The sequence below is a fragment of the Nannobrachium achirus genome (genome assembly GCF_963921795.1).
Source record: "Nannobrachium achirus genome assembly, chromosome: 6".
Classification (NCBI taxonomy): Eukaryota; Metazoa; Chordata; class Actinopteri; order Myctophiformes; family Myctophidae; genus Nannobrachium; species Nannobrachium achirus.
This window is the reverse complement of record NC_137815.1, coordinates 18342382-18359404: the sequence shown is the minus strand read 5'-3', so window position 1 is coordinate 18359404 and position 17023 is coordinate 18342382. Positions and strand designations below refer to the sequence as shown.

The window sequence follows — 17023 nt, the reverse complement described above, 5'->3', positions numbered from 1 at the left end:
GCACTCATTAACACAATTAACGCTACAGAGTATCTCTATATAGTCATTAAACGGAACGGGTCATTCAGATTTTTCACATACCATTCTGATTGGCTAAGATTGACTTCCAAAGTTTGCAGAAGTGCTCCATTTTGAACAAAATGCCTCAAATCATGAACACACTGTGCGATTTCCGTGAAACTTTGCACGCACAATCCCCACTAGGCAGAGAAAGAAATATCACTTGGTATTTTTCAAATCAGCTCATGGTGGCGCTATAACAGGCCGCTATTTTCACGTGCATATCGTTTAACACCTACTCTACAGGAGTTAACAGGTCAGTTACAATGGTCTGTCAATAGATATGCACCCAGGCTCATTCTGTTGTTAAATCATCTGGTACAAATTTGTAAACGGAACCCCACTCCGCCAGAGGTTATTGGTGGGTTGTTTTACGTCATGGATGCTGCCCGTACACGTCTGCTCCTGCTCAAAGGGATTCGGGGCGGTGTGTACGCTCGACACAACATAGTTGTGAGCTTGTAGATCAGCTATTTTCAGCCGATGCTGCCTGGGGTGCAAGTGGTTAGTACAGTAGGCTAAACAGGAGATAAGATTTGATAGTAAAATGATTAAGCCCATGTTGTTCTCAATATACTGATTGATTGATTGATTGATTGATTGATTGATTGATTGAAGACTTTATTAGAGGTTTGCAAAGGAATAGGTAAAGTTTCATGACAGTACAGTTCACTGCAGGTAAAAGGTCTACTAAAATGATAAACACCTAAAAAAAGGGCTTGTTTCAATTTGGGTCCTTTTTTAACTCATGTAACATTGAATGACAGACGGATAGAACACAGTACTATGATAGATATTTAACTCATATAACATTGAATGAAAGACAGATAGAACACAGTACTATAGATATTTAACTCATATAATATTGAATGACAGACAGATAGTACACAGTACTATGATAGATATTTAACTCATAATACATTGAATGACAGACAGATAGAACACAGTACTATAGATATTTAACTCGTATAACATTGAATGACAGACAGATGGAACACAGTACTATGATAGATATTTAACTCATATAACATTGAATGACAGACAGATGGAACACAGTACTATGATAGATATTTAACTCATATAATATTATATATAATATATATAATATAACTCATATATATTTTAGTTGACCTTGTACCAGTGATTTGTACTGTCATGAAACTGTACTTTTTTCTATTGCAAACTTCTAATAAATTCTTCAATCAATAAAAAAAAAAAGCGGCGTCAGTTCAGAAAAAGCTAAGGTATGGCAACATGACTGGTGTCTTGCACGCGTGCCCTCGCGTGCGTGCAAGACAGCAGTCATGTTGCCATACCTTAGCAACAGGCACAATTGAAAAGCACATTTTATTATTTCCCCCTGTAGCCAAGGTATGCAAAAATAAAAAATAAAAATATTTAACTCAAGTCTCCATGGTGTCAGTAATCAATGGAAAAAAGTCATTTGGGGGGTGAACTACTCCTTTAACCAGAGAAATAATTTCACATAATAGAAAATGTCATTGAGAGAGAGCTAGAGAAAGAGAAAGAGAACCAGAGAGAGAGAGAGAGAGAGAGAGAGAGAGAGAGAAAGAGAAAGAGAGAGAGCTGTCACTGTAATAGAAGCGCCTGATTACATAATGTTATGTTGCAGTCGTGTGTGTGTGTGTGTGTGTGCGTGTGTGTGTGTGTGTGCCTATGGTGTGTGCGCGTGATGTCACGCGGTAGGGGCGGAGTCAGTGTCTGTTGCAATCCTGCTCCATGTGCTCATCATGCACTATGCAGTCAGACATACACAGCACTGCTTCAGTCACCGGACAGGACACACACTGTAACTAACTGTAAGTAATGCATTATTATCTTATCATAGTACTGTGTAATACTCGTTGTTTTATTATTAACTGTAGTTTTCTGTTGGGATGAAGTGTCTTTGAAAATCGGACTAGAGTTTATAACTGAAACCAACTATAAGAGAGAGAGAGAGAGAGAGAGAGAGAGAGAGAGAGAGAGAGAGAGAGAGAGAGAGAGAGAGAGATTAGATGGGGGAGTAGACTATTTGTATCAGAGATTGGCGAAAATACATACAAAAGTATATTGATACATTGATTGATAGAATTGATTGAAGAGTTTATTAGCAGTTTGCAATAGAAAAGAGTAGGCCTACAGTTTCATGACAGCACAAATCACTGGTACAAATTAAAAATAGCCTCCTATGTGAAATACTTACCAGGATACTGTGCACCAGGATAGTATCCTGTGATATTCTGGTCAATATTTGACCAAGTAGGCCTACTGTATTTTGTTTAATACTTTTTGTGTATTTTTGCCCATCTCTGGTATATGCATAGACAGTATGGAGAATGAGAGGAAAGCTTTGCACCAGGGTTGCAGTGGCTTATTTGAGCTGGTTAATTCTCATTTGTGTACAACAGTTTATTTTGTATTTTGTTGTTGAATTATGCACGGATAAACACTACTCTTCCATCTACAGTGGGCCTAGCTATAAACATGTTAAATATTTTTTTTTGTCATTTCTAATATTCCATGTTTGACATGATGAGTTGAGCAGGGAGGTCTACAGTAGGCCTATAAACAGTTATTATTCTAATATTCCATGTTTGATGAGTTGAGCAGGGAGGTCTACCAGAGGCGTCAATTGGGTATGGCAAGCTATGGCAGCTGCCATACCTTGGCTACAGGGGGAAATAATAAAATGTACTTTTCATCGTGCCTGTTGCTAAGGTATGGCAACATGACTGGTGTCTTGCACGCGCGCAAGACACCAGTCATGTTGCCATACCTTAACTTTTTCTGAACTGACTGAGGTCTACAGTAGGCCTTTAAACAGTTATTATTCTAATATTCCATGTGTGATGAGTTGAGCAGGAGGTCGCTTGTGGTGAAAGTTCATCTGCCGGTGGAACCTCTGCATGATTTATCAGAGTGGGCTACTGTATATAACCCTACTGTATGTTGTATACTGTATTAGCCCTAGGGTAAATACTGTATATCCTATATTACCCCTATGGTATTTACCCTATAGGTGTAATATATGATATACACTATTTACCCTATATTACCCCTAGGGTAAATACCATATATCATATATTACCCCTATTGGGTAAATATTGTATTGTATGTTACCCCTAGGGTAAATACTGTATATCGTATATTACCCCTAGGGTAAATACTGTATATCGTATATTACCCCTAGGGTAAATACTGTATATCGTATATTACCCCTAGGGTAAATATTGTATGTACATGTATGGACATACATGTCGTCAACACATACAAACAACCGGTTACACCCCGCCACTCCGACATGTCTCCTTTCCGACACTAACCCTATCTCTAACCCTTACTCTAAACTTAACCCCTATGGAAGTGTCGCCACTCCGACAATAAGAAGTCAATTTCGGGGTGGCGACATGTCGGAATGGAGAGCGACACCACAAACGACCATAATATGTACAAAGTTAGGATAAAATATTATTCTAATAATAATATTGTATGTGCTCCTCCAGAACTTTTATTTTTTATTGTTTTCAGAATCCAACAAAACTAGATGAATTCTATGTTAATTATTACTCTCCCACCACGTGGATGTTGTTTACAGATTGTGGGTTTGTTGGATTTTGGCTCAAATCCTGTGTGAAACAAACAGAATAGAATGCATGGTCATTGGCAGAGAGAAACCTCTTAACTCCATTGTGTCACATATGTTGTAGATCTGTTATAGATATTTCATAGATCTGTTATAGATCTGTTATAGATATTTTATAGATCTGTTATAGATCTGTTGTAGATATTTTATAGATCTGTTGTAGATCTGTTATAGATCTGTTGTAGATCTGTTATTGATCTGTTGTAGATATTTTATAGATCTGTTGTAGATATTTTATAGATCTGTTATTGATCTGTTATAGATCTGTTATTGATCTGTTATAGATCTGTTATTGATCTGTTATAGATCTGTTATTGATCTGTTTTAGATCTGTTGTAGATCTGTTATTGATCTGTTATAGATCTGTTATTGATCTGTTATAGATCTGTTTTAGATCTGTTATAGATCTGTTATAGATCTGTTATTGATCTGTTATAGATCTGTTATTGATCTGTTATAGATCTGTTTTAGATCTGTTATAGATCTGTTATAGATCTGTTATTGATCTGTTATAGATCTGTTATAGATCTGTTGTAGACCTGTTATAGATCTGTTATAGATCTGTTATAGATCTGTTATAGATCTGTTATTGATCTGTTGTAGATCTGTTATAGATCTGTTGTAGATATTTTATAGATCTGTTATAGATCTGTTATAGATCTGTTTTAGATCTGTTATTGATCTGTTGTAGATCTGTTATAGATCTGTTGTAGATATTTTATAGATCTGTTATAGATCTGTTGTAGATCTGTTATAGATCTGTTGTAGATATTTTATAGATCTGTTGTAGACCTGTTATAGATCTGTTTTAGATCTGTTATTGATCTGTTATAGATCTGTTATAGATCTGTTATAGATCTTTTATAGATCTGTTGTAGACCTGTTATAGATCTGTTGTAGATCTGCTACTTTGGATGTTTTTGAATTTGATTCCTGAAAAGTAACAGCTTTGGAGATACGAGGTTTCCACCTGACAGAGACGGTATGAACTTTGCATTCTCTGGACCAAAAGCAACGCTCCTCTGCAGTGGTGGGAAAAGTACTCAAATATTAAAAGTAAAAGTATCAATACTGCAATGCAGAAAGTAGAAGTCTGGAATTCAAAATATACTTGAGTAAAAGTTCTAAAGTATTGGCATCAAAATGCATTTAAAGCACCAACAGTAAAAGCTCACAATGTGTGGTAGACACAGAATGTCTGCTGTTTTCACTGAAGATATGATATTTAATGTGGAGCCAAAACAGCAAAGTCACTCTTGTAGATCCCTGAGGGACTCCGGCTACTTGTCCTCTTTCTGTAAACTCACAGACAGACAGACAGACAGACAGACAGACAGACAGACAGACAGACAGACAGACAGACAGACAGACAGACAGACAGACAGACAGGTCAGTCCAGTATATTTATAAACAGTATCATAAGTTTAAAAAAAACTTGTGTGTGTGCGTGCGTGCGTGCGTGCGTGCGTGCGTGCGTGCGTGCGCGCGCGCGCGCGCGTGTGTGTGTGTGTGTGTGTGTCAGTAAGGCCAGCATTGTAAGTGTGTAAGTGTTATGTAATGATGCAACATTGTGAAAGATAAACAGTAAAGCAGTCTGTCATCTTACTGCTGCTTGCATCACACACACACACACACACACACACACACACACACACACACACACACACACACACACACACACACACACACACACACACACACACACACACACACACACACACACACTCATATCCTGTAAACGCTCATACTGTACATACATACACACATTCGACGAGAACAGCAGATCTACAAGTTTAAAACTTGTTGCGTTGCGATGCGTTTTGACCAGGGGTCCAGTTGTCCGGATTTAACATGAAGCAAACACAGAACTGAAAGTTCCTATGATTGGCCGCTAGTTGCGCTGTTCTAGTACCATTCATTTCACCTGAACTTTTACATTTGATTTTCTTAATAAACATTGTCATAAATACTTTATGGTTCCTGTCACAATTTATGTTATCATGATGTTAAAGCAGGGTATGCTGTAGGAGGGGCTTGTGATCATGGGCTTGCGATGATTCTTCTTCGTGTGCTTTATTTTCGGCAGGCTCAACACATTTATTTTTTATAAATATGAAATTAAATAGCTCAGGAAACTCGGGCATGACAGCCTGGACCAAGGGGAATATCTGGGGAATCTTGTGGTTTGGCATTCAATGAGATTATTTGATTTGTGTTGTCTATTGTTATGGAATGGAGTACTTGAGAATATTTGTCAGATTTTATTTTGAGAACCACAGTGGAAACATCAAAGCAATTGTGCATATCCTCCAAATTGTATTAACCACGTTGTTAGTTGTTAAAGGCATAGTATGCCCTGTATTTACGTAACAAAACAATGAATCAGTTTGCATCTGACACTGGAGTAGTGGTGGTGATCACCTACAGAAACACACTGCCTTCTCGCTGTGTTTTGGTTTCATAGCTTTTTCCAATCAAATCAAAATCAAACTCACAAGGTAGTGGCGTCAGTTCAGAAAAAGCTAAGGTATGGCAACATGACTGGTGTGACACCAGTCATGTTGCCATACCTTAGCAACAGGCATGATATGTTTATTTTAAGAAGTACATTTAATTTTTTCCTCCGTTTCTACGGTTTCTTAGGCAGCATGGAACAGTTGTTCAAGTGCAGCTAAACCTAATTGGCATGTTAGTAAACGTGCCACAATTAACAATAATGCATTGCACCTGTGCAGCTGACCTACGGAACCTGGGAATATACCATTTTGTCAAGATGGGGAGAATACAAGTGTGGAGAATATAATCATAATACCTTAAATAATACCATATATGGTATACCATAATACCCATACCATATAATACCATAATAATATCATTGATAATAGAGGCCTATCTGGGCCCGCCCCTTTGCCCCCTCCCCCTGAGCGGCAGCCATGATGGAGTTACTGCTGCAGCAGTGTGTGTCTATGTCTATGGAGATGGGACTTTTAATGAAATTAGTCATTACCAGTCCCATCTCCATGATATTTAGATCTAATTCCTTCGCCAGTTCCATCCGCATGATTTGTAGATCTAATTCTATGAGTCCCATCCCCATGATTTGTAGGTCTAATACCATCGCCAGTCCCATCATTATGATTCGTAGATCTAATTCTATCTGTTCCATCTCAATTATGTTTAGGTCTAATTCCATCGCCAGTTCCATCCAAATGATTTGTAAATCTAATTCTATGAGTCCCATCTGCATGATTTGTAGGTCTAATTCCATCGCCAGTCACATTCTTATGATTTTTAGATCTAATTCTATCTGTTCCATCTCAATTATGTCTAGGTCTAATTCCATCGCCAGTTCTATCCGATGGAACTGGCGATGGAATTAGACCTAAACATAATTGAGATGGAACAGACAGAATTAGATCTACGAATCATAAGGATGGGACTGGCGATGGTATTAGACCTACAAATCATGGGGATGGGACTCATAGAATTAGATCTACAAATCATGCGGATGGAACTGGCGAAGGAATTAGATCTAAATATCATGGAGATGGGACTGGTAATGACTAATTTCATTAAAAGTCCCATCTCCATAGACATAGACATAGACACACACTGCTGCAGCAGTAACTCCATCATGGCTGCCGCTCAGGGGGAGGGGGGAAAGGGGCGGGCCCAGAAAGGCCTCTATTATAATACCTTGTTAAAGTGACCATTTTGTAAAATTTTGCATTTGTAGCTATTTTACTGTCATTTTACAACATAATAACCAGCACAGATTTATATTTAAAAGTAACTTTTATTTCCCCCCTGCTGCATACCCCTGCCATACCCAATTGACGCCCCTGTGTCTGTCTCTCCTACACTGTCTCCCTCTCAGCTGTCCTACTGTCTGTCTCTCCTACACTGTCTGTCTCTCAGCTGTCTGTTCCTGAAGACATACAAGCATAAACTGGAGATGATTATAAAAATGTGTAATGAAATATGTTTGTAATGAAAAGAAATGTTGTCTTTGCAGATGAGCGTGGACGTGGTCACAGTGACATCACAGGTGTGTCTGAAGAGGCTATTGGACGAGCCCAGCGACGACGACGCCAACGCGCCGAAATGCAAACGACCCTGTCTGGCTCCTCCCACTTCCTCCTGTGTCGACCCGTCACTCTGCCTCCTCCGGCCTGCAAGTCCCGCCCCTCAGCACACCCACAGCCAATCGCTGTGCAGCATCGGGCCTTATGTCCTGATGGAGCCTTGTGAGGGGGCGGAGACTTACAGGGCCGTGCACAGACACACTGAACAACAGTACACCTGCAAGGTACACACACGCACGCACGCACTCAAGCACGCGCGCGCACACACACACACACACACACACACACACACACACACACACACACACACACACACACACACACACACACACACACACACACACACACACACACAGACACACACACACACACACACACATATATACTTGTGCGCACACCAGTGGCGTAAAGTAATTTTTACTTAAGTAAATATACTTTTACTTTTAGAGTATTTCCAATGTTCAATACTTTTACTTCCACTACATCTCAAATGTTGTACTTTTACTCCACTACAATTATATAAAAACGTAGTTACTAGTTACTTTGTAGATTTTGATTATTACAAAACACACTAACCACTTCAGTCTTATTTCAGCCATTTGAAAATAACACTGTGAGCTTTGAACAGCAAAGATTTTATATAATGTTTGAACTTGTGAAATAGGACTTTCTGCACAATGAGTACTTTTACTTTTGGTATTTTAAATATATCGTCGTTGTCGGGTGGAAACCTTGTATGTCCAAAACCGTTCGTTTTGCATTTATCATTTTAAAAATGATTTAAACTAGTGAAAACAGCAGATCTACAAGCACACAACGCCTCGCGTTGTGTGCTTGTAGATCGGCGTGCTTGTAGATGGGCTGTTTTCACTACTTTTGTGCGACAGCCTTGTATGATGAAGCAGGGCTTTACTTGCCGAAAAAAGGTTTACATTTGAAACTTGGAGATACGAGGTTTCTGCCCGACAACGACGATATATATCTTGATGCCGATGCTGATTGACACCCAACCAGCTGACCAGTCATCAATCGTCTCTCTTGTATGGTTGCTGTGGTTACCACAGGTGCTCCCCCTCCGTGGTTACCAGGACCGCCTGGCCCCGTACGCCCGCCTGGCCCGCCATCGCCACGACAACGTCAGCGGCCTGTCGGACGTGGTGATTGGCCGGGACCACGCGTACGTCTTCCTGCCGGGCGGCCACCACGGCGACCTGCACGCGTACGTGCGCGAGCGCAAACGCCTGGGAGAGGAGGAGGCGCGGGCGCTGTTCATGCAGGCGGTGGGCGCCGTGCGTCACTGCCACCGCCACGGCGTCATGCTCAGGCAGCTCAAGCTGCGCATGTTTGTCTTCAGCGACGCACACAGGTCAGTATGGCTGACACACACACACACACATATATATATATATATATATATATATATATATATATATATATATGACGAGGCCTGGCACAATTATGACATGTTACATGACGCCTTATTGTCGCCCAAATAATTGTGATTAATCATTTAATCATGTCATCAACATGGATCTGTCCCATATAGCTCCCCGATTAGGGAGTCTTACTGGTGATTAATCATTTAATTGTGTTTTCATCGTTGAACACTGAAGCATATGAATAAGACATTTCTGTTTGGCTTTTAGGCTTGCACGGGGCAGAGATTCCAATATATATATATATATATATATACATATACATATATTATATATATATTATATATGGGTGGGTGACGTGACGTAACGTTTTCGCTGTCCTCGGTGTCAAACATGTATAAATAAAAAATATATTTGTCAAAAACCTTCTGAATATTGTGCAGGACATTAAGCTTTATGTGAACTTACTCAAGATTAAAACATTTCATTCCTCATTTCTTCAGAATCTTCAACCAAACATGGCAAAACTCATATGGTGTGACTGTCCTGACCTTGTTTCTCAAAGTGGGAACTTGAATAAAACTAAGAAAAAGAATTGCTAAAAATCATTTGAAAATGAATTTAGGCTAAAAAAAATGTCTATTTTGAGCCTATATCTTTTCAAAGTCAAAGCATAATGTTTTCAGTCATTTCTGATCAAAAACATTTTGTCCCCCAACCCAAAATCATTTGGTGTGACACTAGTTTGGAAAAATTAAACAGGCAATTATTTGGACACCTATTGGCTAGAGAGGTCCTTCTTCTGTAAGGCTATTCAGCACTCCCAGCACAACTGCAAGACAGGTGTCTGAGGTGAGTTATGATTTTAACATTTTCATGAAATGCCATCTTGTTGAAACGTTGACAAACTCACCATTCTGGATGTCTTTTGGTGTGACACCTTTTCTTTAAAAAAAGCTTAAGTTATTTGAAGTTTTGGTCATATTTCCATGTAGATCTAGGCTGCTTTGTTATAGCTAGCATGCTGTTAGCATGCTAATGTGTACATAGTAGCCTCAAGGTAAACCTAAATGGAGAAAACAGTAATATGGTGTGACACTTAATCATATGGTGTGACATGTCTGCTTGTCACACCATATGACTTGACTGTCACACCATATGATTTATACTGTATTTAACTACAGATATAACAACAAATAACAAAGTTCCATGTTTCTTTTGTACATTTAAACATTTGTTTTAAACATTTTTACATAAAATGTAATTTAGCTTCATTCAGTGATACTTCAAATTCATCAGACAGAGCAGAAACCCCTTCACAGAAACCTTAACATATTGTTTCAATCTAAACAATATTTTCTCTTTGTCTTAAACTATACATTCCATTTTCTTTTGTCAGCTGGAAAATGACAAGTGCTGAGAGAACGAGAAAGTACAGGGAGAAACTAAACAATGACCCAGCAAGGAGAGAGGAGCCAAAGGGGCGAGACTGCATTTTCTACGAAGAGCAGGAGGTTGTCTGTGGCATAGCAGAACCGCAACAAGGCAGCCGGTTTGCTACCCTCACCAAATACGACTGGCTGATGTACAATACAGTCTTAATGTATAATCTAATCTGATCTAATACTTTTGTACTTTCACTCACTGGACTGGACAGTGGACAGTGTTAAGGTAGGACCCGAGACAAAACTAGCGAAAATAGCTGATCTACAAGCTCTCAACACGTTGTGCTGCGAGAGCTTGTAGATCAGCTATTTTCAGAGTTGCGCAACCCAGCACTCTTTAGCTAGTGGAGATGTGGTGTAATGTCATGATTCCTAATTACATTTGTTCAACACAAAATGCTGTGTTCAAGTTCAGGAGACTTCGGAAAAAAGCAATTTACCTGAATGCTGAGTTCTGTTTCCACTAATTGGTGTTAATAAAATGTTGCCTTCAATGCCTTGGCTCCAAGTGTGGCTATGCGCCTTATTGTCCCTTTAGGATCCTTCTGCCGTGGGCCGGCAGAAGACTTAGGTGTGCGTAGCATTCCTGTGCACATCCTCATCATCCATCTACTACTACAATTCTTTCTTATCCCATGTTAAAGCCCTACAATAATATCCTGTTCAGAAATATTAAGGCCATGTTATCCTGGGTAATTGTTTAATCAATCAGTAAAGTTCAGTACTCACTAATAGGTAGGTTAAAACACAGTTTGCTTTGACACATGAAGATATGATCATACGGTGTGACACTAAATCATTTGGTGTGACATTCCAAATAGTGAGAAATCATACCTTTATTAATGATTAAACCAAAAAAATGTTTATGGATTACATAGAGAATATTATCAGGAAGAGTCACAAATATTTGTGTAATTTTAGAGAAAGTTTTGACAGAATACATTTAAAATATGTTGTAAGATCATGAACATGGGCCTCACACAGAGTGTCGATTATGAAAAAAATATACAGATATAATTAATTTTCAAAAAACTATAGTGGATCACTGGTTAGTTATGATAAAGGACTTTGATAAAGTGAGTAACTTAAGAAAGATTTACTCCATTTTCATTTTATGAACAATTATTTTCATGTCACACCATATGACGATTTTAGGCACAAGTACAACAAACTGCTGAATAAAGTCTGATTCCAATAAAATATCTAAAAACAAAATGTATTTCCATAAGGTTGAGAGTGAGTAGAACAAAAGTAAATAACTTTTATGCCTGCAATTTAAAGTTTTTTTAAAAACACATTTTTTGGGGCGTCACGTCACTGACCCACATATAATAGCCAATCTACGAGTCACAACGAGTCGCGATGTCATGCGTTGAGCTTGTAGATCTGCTATTTCCATTATTTTTTTAAATGTTTGAAAATATATGAACATGGAAACGATTATGACGATTATGCAAAACAATTGCGATTAGGTGATTATTATTGTGGGGCACACGTATGTTATCTCCATTATTTATTTATATATCAGTCAAGTTCTCCTCGACAGTACAAAGGCAGGGCCCTTAGCCAATGAGGTGCAGCCAAAGGGTAGATCTTTGTGCCCATACATGGTGTTATATACATGCGAGCCCGCTGTGATTGGCTAGCGGGACGATTGATTAACTCATAAATAGCAGCGCTCACTTCCAGGGGTCGTCGCCATGCTGGCCTGTGGTGGACATCTTTGTAAACGGTCATACAAAATGACCGATGATAATGAAATATTACCACTTAAAGAGGTCTGTAACACTGAGAGTGTTATAGGGGTCCCTGCAAATAAAACATTTGAGAACCACTGGTACTGGTGGAAGCCTAATATGCCATAGTAGCCTAAATAATATAATACATAATACAATAGTAATAATATAATACATAATACATATTCAGAAGAAAACATTTAAAAATAATCAAATTATAATGGTGCTTAAAAAAACTACATTTAGAATTTCTACTGACACATTTGTCCGTGTAAGGATATTCATTCCTGATCATGATCATCAATAAATAATGAATGGAAACGCACGCGGCCCACCCATCTGACCCAGCCTTTTGGGTGGGCCGCTGATACTTTCCAGATTTCCGCGAGGGGGTCCTGATCCAGAGGTCAAGAACCCGCCGCTTTATGGTATTCTGCGTCATCTCGAATTATCTCCAAGAACTGACGCTTTGAGCGACGCTTGTCATCCAACGGTAAAAAAAGAACCCAGACAAAAGCCTCAGAGTCCGTCTTTCCAGTTCTCAGTGTCGGTGAACTCGCCGGTGTCGTCGTCATCCTTGCCCCGGGGCTTGAAGGAGGCCTGCCACGCCAGCAGGTCGGTGGTCTTCTGCTCCACCAGCTCCAGGTAGGACTGGATGTTGTCCTCCGTGATGCCGGCCGCCTGCAGCTTCTCCTCGATGGCCAGGCGCTCCGGCTGGGCGATGTTGTTGAGGATGCCGTCCACCAGCGCCTGGATCTGCCCCATGATGTCGTTGGTGTTGGTCAGCAGCTCGGCCGTCTCTTTGATCTTCCTGTCCAGCTTCTGCAGGCTGTCCTCCGTGTCTCTCATCGTGGCCTGGTGGAGCCGCTCCTGCTCCCGGTCGTCGGCCCTGATCTGCCTCATCTCCTCCTGCACCTCGCGGATGTGCTCCCTCATCTGCTCGATGGTGACCTCCTGTTCCGCTATCCTTTTGGTGAGCGCCGCGTTGAGCGCCTCCCCCTGGAGGAACCTGGTGACCAGCGTGTCCAGGCCCAGGTTGAACTCTCCCGTCACCGCCTTGATCCTCATGAACACCTCCTCCAGGCTCTCGGCCGACTCCCCGCCGTCCTTCACCCAGCGCTGCTCCTCCTCCTCGGGGCTGAACCTCTCGCTGCACTTGGTGGCGGTGAAGGCCCCGAGGCGCTGCTCCCGCGCCAGCACGTGGGCCTGCTCCTTCAGCTGGCCGCCGTGGCGGGCCAGGTCCTGCTGCAGCTTCTCCCGCAGGGCGCCCATCTTGCGCTGGGCCTCCACGCGGGCGTCGTACATGGCGTTGGTCAGGCCGATCATTTCCATCACCTCCGCGCGCACCTCCTGCAGCTCCGTGTCCAGCCGCTCGTAGAACTCCTGGAAGTGCAGGCGCTCCTTGCGCAGGATGTCCAGCTCGTCGCGCAGGCGGCTGTTCGTGGTCATCTGGCTGCCGAAGTAGGACAGCGCCACCTCCAGCCGGTAGTCCAGGGTGCGGATGCCCCTCTGGGTCTCCCCCGCCTGTGTCTTCTGCTTGTCGCACGTGATGGCCCTCTTCTTCAGGACGCGCAGCAGGTTGGAGATCTCCTTGTCCAGCCGGTCCTGGCACTGCCTCTCCCGCTCCAGGGCCTCGTCGATGTCGTCCATCTCCAGCAGGAGGCCGAGGCGCTGCGTGTGCTCCGAGTCCTGGACGTCCTCCGACTCCCCCAGCATCTGCTGGATGTCGTTCTGCCGCTTCTGCAGCTTGTTGATCTCGCGGCGCTGCTTGCGGATGACCTCCTGGCAGTGGGCGTTGTACAGCTGCCGCCTCCGCCGCTCCCTCTTCAGGGTCCTGTAGTCGCGGTGGAGTCTGTCCAGGGCCTGGACGTCCTGCTCGGAGCCATCGTCATCGTTCATGCTCTCATGCATCTTCGATATTCATTTATCTGTAGAGTCTTTAACGCCAGCGGGTCAGAACACCCAGTGAGCTCTTTTATATGATACATATAATGTGGCGTAGAGTGACGTCAGCAGCTGTGCAGATCTATGGCGTCAGCGGCTCATATTAGCTCTTGAAACGGGCCTCCAGATCCTTTGGGCCGCCCCTGACTGTTCTTACAGGGGGCGGGAAACTTAACCAATCCTCAAGCTCGCACCACTCCTCCATTGAACTCAATGGACTTTGGGGGGTTTGGGTTTACAGAAAAGGTTCATTGAACTCATGCAGAACCTTTTGGTATTATTATAATGTCATATAAGTAATATAAATAGTAAGACAGAATTCATTTACCATAGGAATTCACTGGGAAACTTTTTTATGTTTTTATCTCAAAAAGAAAAATACAAGCACATGTGACTGTAAAGTTGAACAAGTTGAAGTTTGAACGAAATCTGTAGCTCTAAAAATGTGGAAGAAATAGGGTGCCAAGAAAGTGTCAAACGACGACTAAGTGTGCTAGCTAGAGCGAGCCCACAATTAACTCATATAAAAGGCCCTGCTCACTTCACGCTGGGTGTGTTTTTTTTGGTTTGTGTTTTTTTAGGACCAAGCTGTCCTTGCAGGGATTGGACGAGGCCGTCCTTCTCCACGGCAACCAGCTGGACGACTCCCTGACGGACAGGCACGGATGTCCCGCCTACGTGGCGCCGGAGCTGTTGACCAATAGGAACGCGGGGTACTCCGGCCGCGCAGCCGACGTCTGGAGCCTGGGCGTGGCCCTGTACACCATGCTGATTGGTCGATACCCGTTCCAGGACATGCTGCCCGCCGCGCTATTCGCCAAAATCCAGCGCGGGGCGTTCAGCCTCCCCGATTGGCTGTCGCCGCGGGCGAGGAGCCTCATTGGCTGTCTGCTGAGGAAGTCTCCCGCCGAGAGACTTGTGGCTGACGAGATCAGCCTACATCCATGGATGATTGACACATACACACCGCGCAACGTGCACACTCCACGCAACACACACACACCACACGGCGCGCACATACACGCGCCGCACGACACACACACGCCACCACGCAACACACACGCAACCAGGGGGCAAAATGATGACCAAGTGGTGCCAACAATGACTGAAAAAGTAATACACAATCTCTAACACTAAGTGGTTCTCAACCTGTGGGCCGGGGCCATCTGGTGGGCCCTGGGTCCCCCACGTACCAAAACACTAAGATTTTAATGATTAATATTAAATTAAGATTATTATTAAAAAGTAATAATACCAATAAATAAGAACTTAAAGTACACTATGTTAGTTCCAATGATCCAAGCTGAAACGCTATCAGTTGATTTAGCATTCAAATAAACACACTGCCCACCCATATGCATTGGTCATATATCTGTTTGCCTTGCTCAAAGAAGTCTTTCAAATCATCTACCTGAAAACAAAGTGCCTTTTCTGTCTGTCTGTCTGTCTGTCTGTCTGTCTGTCTGTCTGTCTGTCTGTCTGTCTGTCTGTCTATATCTATCTACCGGTATCTATCTAATAATGTTTATCTGTTAGAGAAGCCCTTGTGTTTGGACGTCTGTCTTTTTTTTTTACAGAAAAAATGCTTGTGTGCCAAAAATCCCTTGTATTAAAGAGACAGGAGCACGTCATTCACAGCAGGGACCCCCAATCTGCCTGCCTGGTCTGCCTACAGCAGGGACCCCCAATGGGTGGCCCACCACACCATCCCCTGTCATAACACATAACGCACAAAATAAACAAGACATGATGTCAATGTGCATGCTGCTCTATCATCACTACATACCACACCATCTACCTGACCTACATTATATACCTGTGTGATTCAAGCTGTTTCTAATTCTTTAAAACGCTTTGGCACACTGCCAGGTGCGATGGGCAAAGCACAATTTACAGCAAAGAACGTAGAAATACCTGAACACTGGCTAACCTGCACGCACGGTACGAGGATAACGTTTACAGAAAGAGAACCAAAGGTTCGGTCTCAAATGTCCTTTTTCGAACGCTGAGTCTTTCTCAATAAACTTTATCCGCGTACCGTTCAAATTGAGCAATGTACGGCTATTTCTCTGTACATTGCCGTAAATTATCTTTTTTTCTACATACATTGTTACATATGGTTTTATTATGTAAATTGGTTTCATTAATACAACTGCCGCATGCGTGTCTTTTTATCTTTTTGTTTATTGATGAGAGGAGGATCACAATGGAATGAAGTCCTCCACTTAATAGTGTTTTATCCTCGAATGTCTTTGAACCAACATGTATGATTTATGATTTGTGGGTTATTTTCAATCATAATAAATCAAATTAAATTAAGGATATAATATATATACAGTATATATGTCAGTCTGCTCTCTGTATCTGTGTTTCTAACAACCACATGGTCGGGCACGGAAGCGCACAAAGTCGACCAGGAAAGCCATACAGTTCAAATGTGACAGAACGGTTTTGTTACCTCTTCTACTCCTTCTTCTTGGGTTTTAACGGCAGTTGGCAACCATGTCATTGGCGCATTACCACCAACTTATGTTCTTTTGTCCCCAACTTGTACAGCTCTCCATTGTAGGCAACAGTATAATCTTGTGCAGGGGTCTTCAACGTTTTCAGGCGAAGGACCCCTTAGCTGAGAGAGAGATAAAGCAGGGACCCCCTCTATATATTGTATAAATGTGTGATGCAGATTTTCATCGATTTCATAGATAGATTAATAGACGTGTTTGACAGCACT

General features: G+C 41.9%; 1 protein-coding gene across 1 annotated transcript; it reads left to right on the top strand.

Moving 5' to 3' along the window:
• The first annotated feature begins 1835 nt into the window (after positions 1–1835).
• On the top strand, positions 1836–16442 carry LOC308286515 (tribbles homolog 2-like). Its single transcript, XM_080727557.1, has 4 exons — positions 1836–1880; positions 7722–8015; positions 8856–9157; positions 14874–16442. Exons 2-4 carry the CDS (start codon positions 7722–7724, stop codon positions 15421–15423), a joined length of 1146 nt encoding a protein of 381 aa, XP_080583683.1. The 5' UTR covers positions 1836–1880; the 3' UTR covers positions 15424–16442.
• Positions 16443–17023: the final 581 nt, after the last annotated feature.

Coding starts and splice junctions, on each gene's coding strand:
- LOC308286515 (XM_080727557.1), top strand. CDS start 7,722: ATGAGCGTGGACGTGGTCACAGTGACATCACAGGTGTGTCTGAAGAGG. Junction 8,016..8,855: donor AACAACAGTACACCTGCAAG/GTACACACACGC, acceptor TGGTTACCACAG/GTGCTCCCCCTCCGTGGTTA. Junction 9,158..14,873: donor GTCTTCAGCGACGCACACAG/GTCAGTATGGCT, acceptor GTGTTTTTTTAG/GACCAAGCTGTCCTTGCAGG.